This window comes from Macrosteles quadrilineatus, unplaced genomic scaffold (assembly GCF_028750875.1).
Source record: "Macrosteles quadrilineatus isolate MER2022 unplaced genomic scaffold, UCM_ALF_1.0 Scaffold_9__3_contigs__length_116548681, whole genome shotgun sequence".
Taxonomy (NCBI): Eukaryota; Metazoa; Arthropoda; class Insecta; order Hemiptera; family Cicadellidae; genus Macrosteles; species Macrosteles quadrilineatus.
In genome coordinates, this window is record NW_026542602.1 from 40,195,386 (window position 1) to 40,214,404 (window position 19,019).

Sequence of the window (19,019 nt, forward strand, 5' to 3'; positions counted from 1 at the left end):
TGATATTGATATTGATATATATTGAACTAATGTTATTTAAATAGGGAATAAATGTGATATTTTTACAGAGACATTTTAGCGTAAATCCAATCAGGCAAGTGGAAATTCGCTTAGTCTGCAGGTTTGCTGTGTCGGGGGTATTTTTAATTATAATTGACACTTTGTGATACATTAATTGGAGTATATACGAATGTTACTATCGTTTAAGCGATGTAATACAAGTTTACAGCTCAACATTTCAAATTTTGATTACATATTAAAAATTTGAACTCACGTATATTTTCCCCTTAGTAATTATGAAACATAATTTGCAAACTTCAGTAGCAAAAAGGTTTTCTAAACATATACATCTTATAACAAAACTAATTTATTGGTATATCAACACTGATTGCAAGTCCTCTTCTCGATTTAAAGGGATTCTGATATTTTGATTATACTTTCATTATATTTTGACTCTATTCCAGTGATATGAAACTAGCCTAGGCTGTTTCTGAATTAAGGTACTTTTTGGCATAACCTTTAGAATAGGATCATTTACACATTTGTAATTACTAACAATTGATTATTTCGATAAGTTTAAGGGACTAATCCCCTAAAAGATATTATTATGTTTATTCTTATTTAATAATCTGTTTCTAATTTTCAAATTATTAATTAAATCGGGGCCAAACCTAAAGCAATGCGATTCTTTTTTAATACATTTAGAAACTATTCTATTTTTAACAAATGTGTTGCTTAACAATTACCATAGGGTGTAAGGTAAGTTTACTGATGTTGATAAGTATAACTACCATTTAATGCAACAGAAAAAATGTATACTTTACGCATTATCGTTGGTTATGAATTAAGTATAAAAGAATCTATAATATTAAAACGAAACAGTGTTTTTTTATTTCACGATTCTGAATCAACCACTCGACGGATTTTCATGATTTTTGTGTTGAAAGAAAGATAATTTTGAGAACTAGGGAATGTCGAAGCCATAATTTTAGTTTAGGGTCCCAGTTTTTTAGAAATTAAGTTTCAATTTTTAAAAAGTCTAGCAGCCGACGCTAAGATTCTAAACTAGCTTTTGGCATAAAATAATTTGCTTAACAGAACAGCTGGTAATATTCAGCTTTTGTGTCACAAATTCAGCATTTGGATAATAATTACATGCATAGGGTTGACTTATTTATACTATGTGTAATGCTATGCTCATTGATAGTCCATTTTATGGGTAAGAGGATGGCAGACTATTTAAATATTCATGGTAAAATGATAGATGTTCTAATTTATTTTTTAGAGCAATCTTTAAAATTTTACGTTTGTTTTAGTGCAATATAATTTGTTTTAACTAACAGCTGGTTGAATATAAAAGTTGTCTTTCAAGATAACAGGTTAGTTTATTATTCTGGGATGTTGGCATTGAATATAGAAAATAAGTAAGATTCAAGATTCTATAACCACTGATGTATACAAATCGAGGCTCTGCCCCCGAGTATTCAAAGGAAAAATTATGCAAATTATTTTTCTGTTCGACTTTTTGAGGAAAGAATAGGAAAATAACAATGTGTACATGTTTTAATTCATCTTGGCAGCTTTTTGTTTACAGGAAATGGTTAACTGCTTGAACTTTGCTTGGATTAGAAATGGAAATATTAATATAATTTCAGTTTTAGTTGACTTTTCAATCCCGTACGTAGGACGGACCAACAGCTCGTCATTTTTTAAAGTCAATCTTTGCTCGCATTATTTAGTTGTCTTGGAAGTTCATACACATCTAAATCTACTGATTGATATTCCACCACAGCGTCTGCAATTTTCTTCTGTGGAAAAGCTGATGTCCAAGCGACAATAATAATGAACGAGCGGCCGACCCACAGAACAATGGACTGAGGAGGACGGGCAGCAGGTAGGCTGCCGAGCAGCCCAGCCCTACTAGGGGTAGCGTTTCAGGGGGGGACGATTCCGGGGTGTACATAGGGGATGCCTTGCCGGGGAAGACCTTTCCGTTTCTACTTGTTTGAATTAAAATTAATAACATAATTAGTTCATATCAACTAGATTTTGATAAATTACTTGTCAAGCCCTTGGGGGGGAACGATTCCGGTCGTGGACATAGATTTTATACCAGCTGGTTGTCTGGTTTCGTGACGTCACGTTTAGCCTGGGGGGTGATGTTTCCGGGGGCGACCATTCCGGCGACCCACTGGCTGTAAATCAGCTGGTCAGCTGTTGAACTGTTGTATTTGTAATTTCACATTAAATGTTGTATTAAAAGTTCGCTTCTGTGTAAAAATAGGTTATGTTTCTTCACCAATTTATTTGTTTTATGGTAACTCTAGGAAAAGTATAGTGTGCAACTCGAGTTCAAAGTACAATTGCCTCACTCGAGAAACCATTCCTCTGAGTAAGGATTTCTCTCGAGTGAGTCAATTGCTCACTTTTCTCACTAGTTGCACAAATAACTATTTCCTATCAAAATGGCATATTATTGAGTTTAATTGTCTATACAGGGTCTCTGGAAAATAAATTTCCACTTCTTGGTGGAATTGTTAGATTTTTACAGAGCTGGAATTTATAAAAAATGTGGTATTAAGAAGAACACTTTTTACGTGTTTCTTGATAATTTATTTTTTTAATTTAATTTCGAATCTTAAAATAATACTTAGTTTCATCTGTCAGTATGCAACATAACTGTTAATGTATCAACTCTAAAAATTAGGTATCTATCTAATACTCTTGTTAACCATTAGGTTAAATATTAGGTAACTAACTATTCATTAACTTGATTTCTGCATTTTTTTTTCAAATCATTTGACAACTGTTGTTTGTAAAGCCTATAGGTTTGTAAATAAAGATATTTTGAAATCGAACACGATTCGATAGTTATTTACCTACAGCCACCCGACAAAGTGGGCTTCCTTGTACAAATTATAGTACAGAAAGCCTTACTTTGGCGCACAGTTTTTACTCTGGCGCACACTATTAGTCCTACAATACAACACAAACCATCGTGCTTTTATCATGCACGTAATCCGTGTACGCTTGGAAATCAGGTGGCAACACTTAAAGATATTACGACTACGATCAGCTGGTTAAGCGTTTCCCATAACGTTCAATGTTTGGATTTAACCTAACCTAAAAACGCGTTGTAAATTGGTTGAAAGACTAATTATTTATATAGTTTATAGTAAATGTACCATAGATAATAATTTATAGTGCCGTAGGCGAGCGCGGAAAGTTTCTCGAGTGCAGCAAAGGCAGATTGCACTCGTGTTACACATTATATTTTTCCTACTGCAGTATAAACCATATAAATAATTAGTCTTTCAAACACTGTACACCATGTTTTTAGGTGATGTTAAATCCTAACATTGAACAACATGAGAAACGCTGCACCAGCTGATTGTAGTCGTAATATCTTTAAGTGTTGCCAACGTATTTTCAGGCGTACATGAATGACGTGCACGATAAAAGTACGATGGTTTGTGTTGTTTTAAAAACTGTGCGCCAAAGGCTTTCTGTAATATAATATGTGCAAGGAAGAACACTTTGTCGGGTGACTGTTGGAAAAATACATTTCCATCAAGAGTATGGCATTTGAGCTGTTAATCAATATTAATCCATCAATGTTGTAATTAACTATAATTTACCATATGTAGCAGAACGCAGCTGTTCCACAACATTCCAAACACATCATGCGAGTTGAGATCACGATATTCTTTACTGTAAGTACTATACGATTAATTTATTCCATATTCCGATAGTTTGGTATATTTACTAAGTACCTGTAGTAGTACCCATCTCTATAAGTTTTCATTCTGAATAATCGATTGATAGTTGTGAGAAGCAGTAGTTTTATCTGATAGAAAAAAATGCTTTGTACCACCAGTGGTGGTATTGGATTAAATTTATTTTTATTTAATTCAGAACACCCAGTTTTTTAACGTTAGGTCAAATTACCTTTATTTTGTCTAGTGATAGCCGACACCTCCTCTAAGGGTGGTTGCCGATCGTCCCGGCGACTATGACGCCTTCTTTGGATCCTTGTCAAGAATCTTCGCTCAAATCATCAATTCATTGAACACAAACACACAACCATTTATGCAAGACATTAGAAAAAATACTTGACTACAATTGTGGCCACAGGTACTCAGACTTAGACTTTACTCAGACTTTATGAGTCCGGACATGTCAAGTTTGAGTCCAGACATGTCAACCGAGCAGTACATGCATGTGGCCACAGTTGTAGTCGAGTATTTTTTTTTATGTCTTGTATAAATATTCGTGTGTTCAATCTTTTGACGACCTCAATATGGGCGAAAATTCTTGACAAGGATCCAAAGAAGGCCTCCTGGTCGCCGGAACGATCGGCAACCACCCTTAGAGGAGGTATTAGGAATCACTAGACGAAATCAATGTAATTTAACCTATTATTTATATTAATATGTTTTGAGTGATTCGTAACTACACAAAAATGAAACCCAGTTTTTAGTAGCAAACCTCACAGGGGGATAATGTTGTTTAGATAGGTTGTTTTAGGGAATTTTTCCCATGGTGTACCAATTGAAAAGATGACCATTAAACATGTTTATGTTTTAAAGCGAGTAATTCCTCTAAGTTACTTCCAGTTTTTTATTTGGCCGAATCTATTTTTTTACTGTAACAACAAGTATTGTTTTCAGCCAGTGTTATTGTGAAAGGCATACTATTTAAATTGATCAAGTAAAATAAAGAAAGAGAATAGACAACTTCAGTTGCAAAACCCTAAGTTTTGCATGACATTTTAAAGGGTTTATAATATGCGATCAGTAATAAATAAATATTTTATTTTTTTATGATATTTTTATGTAATTACTTGTTATGTGTGTTAAGACAGCAAAGTTTTATGCGTTCTTGTTTATGTTATTATTATGAGTATTCTTAAGATGTATTCTACGGTTTTAGGTTCTACTGGGCTTAAAAACAATTGAGGCAGGACAGTTGGAACTTAAGGTATATAACAGTCTATGCTAAACATTTAAATGTTTTCTCACTTTTTAAAGCCATCTCACACTTACTAAATTATTTACATAAAGTATAGAAAATATAAGAATGTGTCAGAAGGTTTATCCTGAAATATTTGTACCTATAATAATTTGAACGGGATACTTATATTATAGATTTAACATACTCATAGATTTGTCATTCTTATGGATCAGTAGATGCCAATTTCGGAGTTAATGTTTTTGGCAATTTCAGTTATCTCAGTTATTTAAGTTATACAATTATGAATAATAGCTCCTCCTTTAGTTTTATAACCAAACAGCAAATCAAAAATCACCAAATAAGCCATAAAATAAAGAGCTAAAATCTGCAATATGAACCACCATAAAAATGAGCTTAAAATTTTACAATAGGATGAAAAGTCTTGTTTATTCTAATATGCTAATAGTACAGTGGACGACCGTCAAGTGAAAAAAAAAACACATTGTCACATACAAGAATATCAAAACAGAAACGATATGGATAATAAAAATTCCCCGCTGCAGCAAACCTGCCGACTAAGCGAATTTCCATTTGCCTGGATTGATTTTCAATTAATCTAATAAATTAACATTTATGTCTGAGTACATAGGTTTGCTGCTACAGGGAAACTAATAAAGTGTGTTTTCATTAAAATATTAATATATTAAATATAGTCCTATTATTAAAATAATGTATTATTATTAAAATATATTATTATTAATTTAGGCCTACACACTTACATTTTTTTACACATTTAGTCGCGGTCTTCCACTAACACGATACATTTCAACACTGCAATAATTAACATTCCAACCTAAAAACAGACCCCTAAAATTAATAAACATACAAATACGTAATGCTATACAACAGTTGGCACATTTAAAACAGCTGATATAAACACTGTAGCAGTAATTACAATAGAAAATGACTGGATCTTTGACGGCCTGTGGGGCAAAGCAGGGGTAATATTTGACTTTTTTGATATTTCTTTCCCCACCGTCCTTGGACCTTAAGCTGTAAGTAAAATGAGTCCTCAACAGCCATGCTACCTTTTTTCTAGCTCGAGATATTTCGTGGGGACCGATTCGCTTACGGAGTTAAATATATAGATTATTTGAATTTAATAAAACGTATTTAAAATCGGTTTTGATGTTATTTAGCTGAGACGACCTGGAGGACGTATTCCTGATAGAGCTCTAAATAAGGTGACATATTCGCCGAAATAAGCGTCATTCCCCCTTATATGTGCAAGAATCCCTAGATGAAATAACTTTAAATTAACGTATTAAAGCTACTCAAAAATTAAATTATCTTTCAAATAATTTGTACAACGTATTTGGCAATAAATACATTTGTTTGTTTGTCAGCACGAAGCATTGTCTAAAGAGCAGCAAGAAGAATTTATGTTAGCATTGGCCCTTATAGACAAGGATGATGATGGAAAAATTACAGATGCTGAGCTGAAACATGTATTAGATAATCTTCAAATAGAAATCAACGACGATGAAGTTAGAGAAATGATTAAGGAGGCTGACACTGACGGTAAGTTTACGGTGATTGTAGAAAGAAATGCAAGGACGTTACCTTTAAATACATAGTAAAACTCACAAAACTCTACACTCATAGCCTATAAAAAAAAAACACCAAAATGTGTCCCTTTTTAAAATCCTTTATTTTATTAATAATAGCGTTGAAGCGTTAGTGTGTATGTAATATGTCGTACACAATGCTCAAAGAGGGTTTTACCTGACGAATGTGTCCAGTAATAATTTCTAATGATATAGAAGATTGCAGTGTGATATACAAGAAACCTTCTCAAGTATCCTCAGGCTATCTTGAATTTAAAAATGGAAGCTAACTTCAATAAAACCCCGATCTCTATCTTTTTAACTTAGTTAGAAGCTGAATGGCGTATGAATAAGATTACAAAAGTAAACTAAAAGAACTGAACCTTTTATTGTTACAAAGCAATTAACTATTGATGCACAAACCCATGTTAAGAATGGCTAACTAAAAACGTCCTGGCAGCTAAAACTCTGAATATGATATCCCCAAAAATTAATCTACTTTCACTTGCGATATTACCAATTAAATATCTGAACCGCTTAAAATTCCCTTATTAAAATACAACAATTCTCCCTACAACTCTGAAACCCCCTTTAAACTGAACTTCCCCGTACATCTCACGGCAAGGAGAACCTATGCCTAAGATAACCAGTATCCTAGCCCGACCGACTGCCATATTTCTCCATCTCAGGTGGCCTATTTATTGAACTTGACAGCTACTGAGTGCTAAGCCCTCAGTGTTTACACGAACACCTCCAGCACGCTTCCTAGCTAGCAAAAGGCTATAATAGGTCATCAACCGAGCTGCCTAGTCTTCTCTACATTACAACAGCATTGAGTGACTTATGAAGGTTTACCTGTTGAAAGTTCTCTCTGATTTTTAAGGTTTTTAAGATTTTCTATGCAATATTGAACCTAAAACGATTGAAAAAAAGGGATTCAACTTAATCCCACGTATCGGTGATATTTAGTATTCAAGATTGAAAACTGCATTGCTGTCTCATCGTATTTGGCCGTTATCAATGTTTAACCCTACTAGTGCTGACCACTTCAGTTTGTGCCAATGAGCTGTGCGTTAGCGTGGTTGTGCGTATTCGTGCGGTACAAGTGTGTGAAAATAATTTATGACACATATATTATTAACAAATAGTTTACTCCAAAGATTCAAAAAAGAGAGCTGGAGTGTTTGCACCGGACCCGGACAGTGTAATGAATGACGTTAACGACAACGTGGCGAACAAGGTAGGCGACATGACGTATACAGATCTAACGTTCCTCTCACACTATCCGATTGTATTCTTCTTTTGAAACTTACGACTCTTCCCCAGCGTGCATTACATTTCCTTTTTACAAATTTCCATAATCTTAAAGTTTTCTTCAATATGGCCAAGACGTGGCCATATCTTATAGGTGTTTCACATCAACCGATGTAAAAGCAATTCTTTCATACGTATACACACCCTTCCCGTATACAGTCACTGAAAATTTTTATGAAAAGTAGACATTTTCTCAATATTTAGTTGAGTAAAAGATAACTGTGCAGTGTTTATTGTATCCATGAGTGAAATGCTTTCCTATAATTAAAGATAGTAGCAAATTAACCGAAACGGCGTTTGCAAAATCAAAGAGTGCTTTATTATTTCACCGAGCAGCCAAAATCAAATTGAAATATATTCATAGTATTTTTGAACACAGGGAATGGGCACCTTAGCGTGCCTGAGTTAATGAAACGTCTCTATGGAGATGCGTGGAAAGAAATCCAAGACAATGTCGACGAGGTATTTCCATTTGCTGATAAAAACGGAGACAAAAAGATTACTCTGGAGGAATTTAAAAACTTTATGAAGACTCTATTCCCAAAATTAAGCGAGGAAACAGTCCAAAAAATGCTCGAACTGGCAGACAGTAGCAATGACGGGACGATAAGCAGAGAGGGTGAGAGCTTTCAATTATTTCCAGTTTATAAGATCTTATCTCTAGGAAAATTGTTAAGCTTCCAAATAGTTAGTTTTATGAAATAAGTAACCACTAAACCTATTTTTCGTATCCAAATTTTCATTATTAACATACATTTGAGGAGTGGACCAACAAGACCTCAACAAAGTGCCCCTTCTCTTAGAACAACAGGTGGCAGTATCTACAGGTTCGATGTCGACAATTATTACCACATATCAAATTCTCTAGATTATATGTAATATTGATATTTCCTACTTAAATGAAAACTCAGCCGCATGCATCAATTTTTGGTTTTGCAATATTTCCCTACAATAAGATCTTATTGAAGAATATATTGTGGGAGAAGACACCACGCTTCATTTTTGCTTGGATAGAGGAGATCGTGTCTCTCATGGATAGTTCTGACAATGTAAGTAAATGTTTCCCAAGCGGAATTTGACATTATTGATCGTGTTTCAGAATTCTGTCATGTCCTTCTACGCTATCGTCAACCACCTGAGGATGCTGAAGCTGAAGACTTCCACCAATCGGGACATATGTTTAAAAGGTTTTTTGGGTGGGTAAGAGGCATTTTCTCTCCACTGGCAAAAATAGCTCAAAAGCTAAAAAACTGTTTTGTCGCAATTGAAAAATGACATTGTTCAGGGAAAAACTATTGATAGACGTGTTGTACTACTCGTGATTTCCACTCTGATTTTCTTGGTTAGGTTCATACCGTTTTGTTCAGGTAGGAAACTAAGAATAAAATACTGTAAAACCAATTTGAGTAAGTAATTTTGTAACAGCCTTTCTAATACTTTTTCTAATTTAAAGAATTGGTAAAGCAGCTCTTTTTTACAGAGAATCTTACGTAACAAAAGGGAAGTGGTTGATTCCACTGTAAGGAAATGTATACACTAGTGTGTGTATGAAAATTCTTTGCAGATACGCAAAAAAAAAACAAGAAAAGTCTATTGGTTGTTGCCTTGGATCTGCTATTTGATATAAAATTAATTAAAATGATGAAAAATAGGTATCAAAAGAACAATTTTACCAAATTTGACAGTATATAAACTAGTTGTTCTGCCAGTGCCTCGGCACGGGGAGATGATGCAGAGAATATACGGTGATTCTTCACCGCCTCGTTCAATGCAAACTGATGTAATCCTATTTGGGACATATACAACTCCGTCCAAACTCTATGGTTATTGTGTCACTTAACTAAGTGTCGTTCGCATAGCAGTCGCGTCCACAAAATTGAGCGGAGTCATCAGGGCATTAATTATATTGCCATTGACCCTCACAATCAAGTTTCAAAATTATTTTTAACTACGATTTCAAAAAGAGAAAGAAATGTGTAGAGAAATTGTTAGGGTGATTAAAATAGTTACAAAATACTTTCCGGTGAAGAGAAACAATAATATGTCAAAAACACTGAGATGTCATTATATGGCTTACATTATAAGGAAAAAGTGCTGTTAATCATCTGTACGTCATCATCGTCAATTGAAAGATGAAATGAAAAAAGTTTTCTTAATTGTGAAAAATAATGTTCTCATAATATACCAAATACATTTAAACGTGGCTTAGAATAAATGCAATGCCATTTCGTCAAACCCAAAGATCATAAAATAAAAACAACAGAAAGCTATATCATAAATACAAAGCTGAGGATGTAAAGCATGTAGCCGCCAAACCATCGTAAGTGGGGGCCTCGTTATATTTAATGAGGTTGGTTCTTCTTCGCCACCTTGCCTCGTTTCGAGGTCTTGTGAGTAAATATTACGTGAATTTGTTAGCTAATGCTAAGTAACATCATGAACTACATATACCCTTAATAGCCAACTCAATGACTCAATACACGTTGAATTTGTAAATCATTATCTATTCTAGTCAGAACTACTAATATAGTAGTTATCTTGTTTTATGAAATAAGCACTCGAGTATAACACGCTTAACAAACTTTTAGTTGCAGGTCAAAATTAACAGAGTAGACTTCATTGTGCTTCCTCAGCTATTAATATTATTTGATTTTTTTGAATGTTGTGTTGTTGGATAGGAAATAAAATTATTGGGGTTAATAAATTGTACTTGGCCGTTATAAATTTAATAAATTTCATTAAATTGGCCGTTATCTTTTAATTTAATATATACAAATTTAAATGGCCGTCATTTTAAAATAAAAAAATAAAACGACTATTTTTAAAGATATATTATGCTTTGTTAAAATTGCATGCCAAATTTTAGAAATATATACTGGGGTGATTTTAGCGAATTTCCCTATAGGGAAGTAGCTATTACCGTAGATCTCATGGTAAGATTTAGGCCCGGGACCGATTTACTTTTTCATTTTGATGTCCCTAGAGGCCAAAACACAATTCGTTCAAATTTTTATATATGTATATCTATATATATAAAATCCAATGTATGTTTGTTTGTATGTATGTTTGTTTGTATATATGTATGTTTGTTTGTCCTTTATGGACTCCAAAACCGCTAAACAGATTGTAATGAAACTTTCAGGTATTATTAAGCATTATTCAAGGATGGTTTGTGTGAAGTTTGGTGCAGATCCGTCAAAAGGACTCCGCCCCAGTGGCTCTGGAGTTTCCCACGTTAACCTTATGAGTACTCATATTTAAATGGAATTAAAGATTCTTAACAGCTGGTTCAACTAAAGAATTTAATTCTATGATGTTCAATAGCATTTAAAAGTTAATAGGTTTACCAACAGGGGGCAGCACTATTATTTTTTTCAATTTATGACAACAGCTAATTTGCAACCAAAAGGTGAATGAGCGTAGCGAATGAACTTCAACCTGGAGGTGAGTTAGCGTAGCGAACGAACTTCAACCAGGTCATGATTGAGCCATGCGAACGAGCTCATCTTGAAAATGAACGAGCATTTGACATAAAACCACATTAGGACAGGACAACGTCCGTCGGGCCAACTAGTATATATATATATATACAGGGTGTTTCAGATTTCGTGTCGGATATTTTAGGGTATTGTTCCTGGGTAAGAAACAAATCCAAATATCATATTTAAATTGACCGGAAGTCCTTAGTTACTCACACAGCCGCCATTTTGTTTTTTTCACTTATTAATTGTTATATAAAAAATGGTAAGATATAAAAAATTGAAGCTTTGCAAAAATATTTATAACAACTAGGCAAAGCTAAAAAAAATTATGAACATTTTTTAAATTCATAAAACAAAATGGCGGCCATTTAAAATTTTGTTTCTTAAATTACTCAAAAACCGCTGAGTTTAAAAAAAATTTACAAAATTAACTTTTTTAAGATAATGTAATTACAAATCAATTGGCAGCTTAACCTTTAAGATTGGACGAATATTAACTGAGGTATGGCAGCATTAGTAATACGTGACCGCTGGAGGTTAGATGTAGTGCATGCCGAGGCATGCGGCCTAAGTCTGCCACAACAATGCAACTGTCTGCGTCCGCTTTGCAAGTTATTTTTAAACGATTTTAGATTATTTCAAACAATAATAAAATATTACATAACCCCAAAAGTGTCTTTTTTTATCAATTATCAATCATTAGGATGGCTTAAAAATTGCACACCTATTTACTGTTTTTAAAATTCACACTAAACACCCTAATTTTTTTAATCAGCTGTAGTTAAATTAAACATACTTGTTTACAAACTAATCAGCTGATTTTATTTTGTCTGAAGATGTTATTGTTTATTCAATGCAGTCAGTACCTCTAACCTTATACAGTGAGAGTACACATTAAAAGTAAGTTTAAAAAGTTAGAGTAACTGACTACATTGAATAAACAATAACATATTTAGAAAAAATAAAATCAGCTGATTAGTTTGAGTAATTTTTATCCGATTTTGATGAAATTTGGTTGAAGGTGTAAGGCGGGATAAACTTGAATGAGTTCGCGATCCAGCATGATCGGACCATGGGAACAGAGTTTTATGGGGTAAAAATTGGTTTTTCTCACTTTTGAACCTCAAAACACAAAATTTCCCAATTTTTCTCCAACCCTTCTTAAAGAGCTTAAAAAAAACAAACAATTCAGTATATCAAAGTGTTTTTGTACGGTTATTGGTTACGGAGAAAACTAAAAAAATGGTAAATTTAAAATTCCCATGTTATTCTTAAGGAGAATATTGTAAAATGTTGTAGTTTGCTTGTTTATGGCTATCTTTTAATCAAACTTGGCAAATATATATTTATTTTATACTAAGCAATAATTATTTTACTTAAAACACACACTTTATTAGTTTCATTGTAGCAGCAAACCTAGGTACTCGTTAAACCTAATGTTATTTAAATATATAAATTGAAAATCAATTCAGCCAAATGGAAATTCGCTTAGACGGCAGGTTTGCTGCGGCGGGGGTATTTAAAAATGTAAAGATAAAAAAACTAAACGGCGGATGTATTGCTAAGGAGGAATAATTGAAATAGTATATTTCATCAATAGGGCCTAAAGTGACTCTTTGTTACCTGAGGTCAAGTTTTACGATCGAGGTGAAACCGAGGTCGGAAAATGAGCGAGAGTGAAAAAGTCACTCTTTACCCGTGTGGTGAACTATATTTTCGTCATATTGCATCGTTAGTTAACAGACTAAGCTAGAAATCGAAATAATTGTCATGTAAAGATAACCCCTCAAAACGAATTTTAGCTTGCTTTCAATTCTCTGCTGCTTATTAAATGATTCAATCATTTCGTCTAATACAATTATGTTTTTTTTCTACGCCCGTGGCATTTCACAAGAGAGTTACGAGAGCAAATGTTTAGCGGATGATGTGCCGGGGATTGAACCCGTCCCTCCCGCACCAAAATCCGAGGAGCTAACCACTAGGCTAGCAACACACCCAATATAGTAATTAAAATCCATTTTTAGCCCCTGAGCTGTGATATTAAAATAACTAACTACAATATAAATCACACATCATTTTCAGTAGTATTTTAGACCAGGATAAGAGACAAAAGGCAGGAGTACAAAGGTCAGCTGATAACACCACTACGCAAAGAACGATGCAGGATTAAGCTCCAGTCGGCATCCAGTTCAGATCGTGGCAATTAGGCGCCTTAAAAAAAGAAAATAAATAGCAAAACCTAGAAATAATTAGAACACAGATGAAACCATTGTTGTTCGATAGTGAAAAGTATTGTGAATAACATATCAAAAGTCTCCAAAAATATCTTTGGTGGAACACCACCATTTTTCCAAAATGGCGGCCAAATCCAGTAGTTTTTTGCTTTTCGTTGAAATTCTGACTTTCCAGTCAATATTGGTGAAAAGTCGTCAATACATTTAATGTTCCTCCTGAAATTACCTTTAAAATGATACCAAATACATGTACCTACAACAAAAAATAAACCCCGTAGAAATAATAAAATATTCCAAATAAAAATATTTGTTATACATTAATGTAATAGTCCAAGCAAACTAAAAATAACGTACACATGGATCGTATAAAAATTTGCAAGTAAACATTTTATGGTTTTATTTTTATTGTTGTGGCAGAGTGACATACCAAAAGTTGCAAAAAATCAGTCCACGGGAAACCCCTAAATAAAGGAAAAAATGGCGGCTTTTCCCAATATTGGACAAATTTTGCAACAAAAGATACCACATGTTTTTTGCACATTTTTTGAGATATTGACTTGGAACCACGACCGATATTTATTGGATAGTCCGTACTGAATTTCAATAGGGGACGCTTTTTGGGCCGCCATCTTGGATCAGCCATATTGGATCTGCCATATTGGATATAAATATATTTTAATGTAATTATAGTGTTGTGACACATCATTATGAACTAGATTTCCACGCTGATTTCAATGCTGAAATCAGTTTTTTAAATAGCGTTTTACGATTTTAAGATATATATAAAAACGAAAACTCTCCCCCATACATTTCTTATGGACGTTTCGTACTTTGACAATTTAAAAACACATTGAAAACTACCACAGTCTAAGGTTGTACTATCAGGTTCATGTATGGCGTGGAAATAGTTCACCAGCAGATCCAACAGATTGGGAGTGGTGTTTGACTGATGGTACATATGATTAACTTACTTATAAATAACTGTACTTATAAATAACTGTACTTATAAATAACTGTAACTGTGTAACTTGGAAATTATATTTAGATAAATATAAGATATGGCATTTAAAAAATTACAACAAAACATTTTATGGTTTTATTTTGTAGTGTTGTGCAGAGTGAAAACGGGAAAAACATAGCTATTCGTTAATTTTTGACTTTTATTTTAGTTATAGATTCCTTATTGGGAGTTATTTAGAATTGGGGATAAATGTCTTTAACTAAAGACAAATTTCAAAATAACAATAATTCATTCAATAGTTCATTGAATGTAGGCCTACATGATTCGTTTTAAATTTGTCATGTGTCATTTAGTAATCAATAAAATTAAAGCCAAACATTTATTGAGTACTTTGATACCAGAATGAACTTGTTAACATATTTACAACCCGAAATATAAATATTTTAACAAAAACTGTTAAAAAAGTTTAATTTAATTTTGTGTTGGGGTTTGTAGCCTACCTCGTCTATAACTAGTCTGTTTTAACTACAAATAAAACAAAATGAAAGCTAACTAAAATGAAAGATCTTTTATCACTGAATATTTTAAGGCTAGAATGAACTGCAAGCAATAATAATACCTGGAGAAAAATAATCCAAACACATTTTCAAAGTAACTTACGATACGTCCATAACTGATGTATAGGGGAGAGTTTTCGTTTTAATATATCTTAAGCAACGAAAAAACTTATTTAAAAACCGATTTCAGCATTGAAATCAGCGTGGAAATCTAGTTCATAATGATGCGTCACAACACTATAATTACATTAAAAAAATATTTATATCCAATATGGCAGATCCAATATGGCTGATCCAAGATGACGGCCCAAAAAGCGTTCCCTATTGAAATTAAGTACGGACCATCCAATAAATATCGGTCGTGGTTCCAAGTCAATATCTCGAAAAATGTGCAAAAAAACATGTGGTATCTTTTGTTGCAAAATTTGTCCAATATTGGGAAAAGCCGCCATTTTTTCCTTAATTTAGGGGTTTCCCGTGGACTGATTTTTGCAACTTTTGGTATGTCACTCTGCACACCACAACAATAAAAATAAAACCATAAAATGTTTACTTGCAAATTTTTATACGATCCCTGTGTCTGGTTTTTTTTTAGTTTGCTTGGACTATTACATTAATTTATAACAAATATTTTTATTTGAAATATTTTATTATTTCTACGGGGTTTATTTTTTGTTGTAGGTACATGTATTTGGTATCATTTTAAAGGTAATTTCAGGAGGAACATTAAATGTATTGACGACTTTTCACCAATATTGACTGGAAAGTCAGAATTTCAATGAAAAGCAAAAAACAACTGGATTTGGCCGCCATTTTGGAAAAATGGTGGTGTTCCACCAAAGATATTTTTGGAGACTTTTGATATGTTATTCACAATACTGTTCACTATCGAACAACAATGGTTTCATCTGTGTTCTAATTATTTCTAGGTCAAACCACATATTCAGGGGCCTAAATGTCAACCGGTACCGTGTGTGCGACAGGCCTGTTCGTTGTGTCTTCGTTAGTAATTGTAAAATGTTATTCGTGTTCGTGTTATGTGTTTCAACTATGACGACGCTACTTCAGCTGAATGTTCAACGTCTGACGATGGCATTATAATGCCGAAACGGCCGTAACTCAAGTTACAACAGATTGAGCTGTAGACGAAGGTAAATACCTATTTTTAATCAATATAGTAAATTATACCAACGATATGTCGAGCGATCGACAACAATAGGCCTTACCTACCTTGCCTAATAAATACATAATAATAACCTTACCTGATAAATCAATCGATAAATAATTGCGCTCGATACGATTGCCACAATCAAATTTACAAATTTTTACAACAGCTAATTTTTACCTCCTAGAGAGTAAAAATGCTACTTTAGACTAGCAATGCATGCATTTAAAACTGCTGTTTTTGCTGCAGTATAACAAATAAGTATTGATCGTAATTTTTTTTATTTTGACCAAAAAAATCTTTTCTCAAATTTGTGTACTTTCTTAAGAGACTTGTATCACACAGTTGAATGTTGTATTAAGTGCAATGATTATAAAAAAGCATCGGGATTTGTATTTTAAATATAACTAGTTGGTGCTTATCGGTGAAACAACAGTTAAAACTACTTGTTGCTTCTTTTTGATCCTGTAAATAAGAGTATATATTTTTATTTTTAAATAAAACTTCTGCACAAAATATAGCCCTTAACAGAACTATGCAACATAACCTACACCTACACAAACAGAATATTTAACACAATTTTACAGTATTTTACAGTAGTTTTTCAGCACAAACGTCCACTGATGTTTCATAAATCCTATCCTACTAATATTATAAATGTGAAAGTTTGTGTGTTTGTTTGTTTGTTTGTTTGTTTGAAGTTCAATCACGCATAAACCACTGGACGGATTGGGCTGAAATTTGGCATAATGATAGCTCACATTCCCGATTAACATATAGGCATATTCTTATCTCAAAAATCCTTTCGGGCTCCGCCCCAGTGGCTCTGTAGTTGCCCATGTTAACCTTATGAGTATTCATATTTAAAGGGAATTAAAGAATTTAGTCAGCTGTTTCAACTAACATCGTTGGTTCTGTGAATTTCAAAAGCATTAAAGTTATAAGATTTACCAACAGGGTGCAGCACTATATTTTTTTGCATTTATGTAATGAGAACTGTCAGAGTAGGATTGTTTACAGTTATGTTTATGTTTTTAATGTCATGAATAATTTGTGATTTTTTGAGAATTTTTAATAATTAATTTTTCTTACTTTTTAGGTGAAGTGGTAGAACATTATGGCTATAGTAGATGTGTAATACCATAGTATACCGTCAATTTAAAGAAGCAAATTTTATCAAACTTTCTCCTCCCCTATTACAAACGCATAACTGCAATGACTGCAATAAGCATTTTAAACCTATATGCCGACCCCGTACGAAGGACGGGTACTCTGCTAGTAATATAATAACAATGGTCTATAAACACACAAATAAAATAAATCTTTGTTTGTAAAAAATTAATATATTTTAGTTTTGTGCTGTTCAGTCGAAACAGTTTGTCTGAAATTATTTTCGCATGGCGTCACATTTTACAGGTCCCCTGTCACATAATTGGTTCAATAACAGAGCTGGAATTCAACCCAGCTTTTTAACAAAATAATTCAAAAAAGTTTTGTTTGGCCAACATTTGGTGTTTGAAATAGTAATACAGTACAAAACTAGTAAGTGAAAATTAATTTTAACATTTTAAACATTTAAGTGCAGCATTTAGAAGGGCAAAAGATATGCTTGAATGACCAAGTTTATACTTTCCGTAGGATTATGGCTGTTTTTAAATTAGAATTTACACAATTGTCACTGCATTATGTGGTTTCCGTTCTCAACATGAGACATGCTATGTTACATTTGTATTGCTTTATGACAATAAATATTTATTATTATTTTGATTTGCTTGGTTTCAGAATTACTTTACATGTATTAAATATACTATACTGCTACTTCAAAAGAAGGCCGTACGAATAATAACATCGTCGAGTTCAACTAACCGTCGGCCTATTTTCAAGGAGCTTGGTATCCTGACCATTCACACCCAATACGTGATTAACATACTAGCCCTCCTGAAAGACAATGAACCATCCTTCATGACTAGAAGCGTGCAGCATGATTATGGGACGCGAAGAGCATGCGATCTTGACCTGCCCCGCTGCCGACTCAGTCACACTCTTAACTCCTACCCATCACTTGCTATTCGGCCTTTTAATACGCTACCGATAGGAGTTCGTACTCTTGACAAAAAGAGATTTAAGCTGACGCTACGCCAGAGTTTGCTCAGTAGACCGCTAAACTCCTGGCAAGAAATGTTTGACGAGCCTCTGGTTTTTGTAAATAATACAGCCATTGTTGCTTAGTTGTATATATATGTTTAGTGTTTTAAATGTTTTTTAATGTAAATACGACGCAATCAATCTAACTTTGTTGGTCAAGGATGAAGTAACCAAGTATCAAGTATGTAAGTAATTATACACTTCACAATTAACTATTACTCTATCTACTGTAGGCTACTTATAATCAGTGTTCGTCCATGCGAATTGGCCGCAAATCTCACTCCAACGCTTTTCACATTGTCACATTTGCTGTTTTATTGTAAAATTATCGGATTTAAAATGCATATCGTATAGGCCTATCATGGAATAAAAACATATTAGGTCACGCAGCATTTGTTTACAAGTTGCACAATCAACAAGTTGTTGACTTGTCACATTTAAACTGCAAGAAAATGTGTCTTTATACGTGTAAACTAGCTGTTCTGAATTATACACAGTTTTATTTTAACTACTACGGGATACTGAAGATACTACTCAATTCCCGTATGTAGGACGGGCGAAAAACTCGTTTATATCTTAACTAGCAGAGTACCCGTCCTTC

The 19,019-nt window shown here is 33.4% G+C and overlaps 1 protein-coding gene across 2 annotated transcripts; it reads left to right on the forward strand.

The window, feature by feature from the left end:
• The first annotated feature begins 3,668 nt into the window (after positions 1-3,668).
• On the forward strand, positions 3,669-9,268 carry LOC129004340 (calmodulin-A-like). 2 transcript variants are annotated; one of them, XM_054432898.1, is made up of 5 exons: positions 3,669-3,713; positions 4,933-4,980; positions 6,360-6,534; positions 8,254-8,493; positions 8,974-9,268. In XM_054432898.1, the coding sequence occupies exons 1-5, from the start codon at positions 3,684-3,686 to the stop codon at positions 9,147-9,149; spliced, it is 669 nt and encodes a 222-aa protein (XP_054288873.1). In that variant the 5' UTR covers positions 3,669-3,683; the 3' UTR covers positions 9,150-9,268. The 2 variants fall into 2 exon arrangements, with proteins under 2 accessions (XP_054288873.1, XP_054288874.1); XM_054432899.1 differs by lacking the exon at positions 8,254-8,493.
• Positions 9,269-19,019: the final 9,751 nt, after the last annotated feature.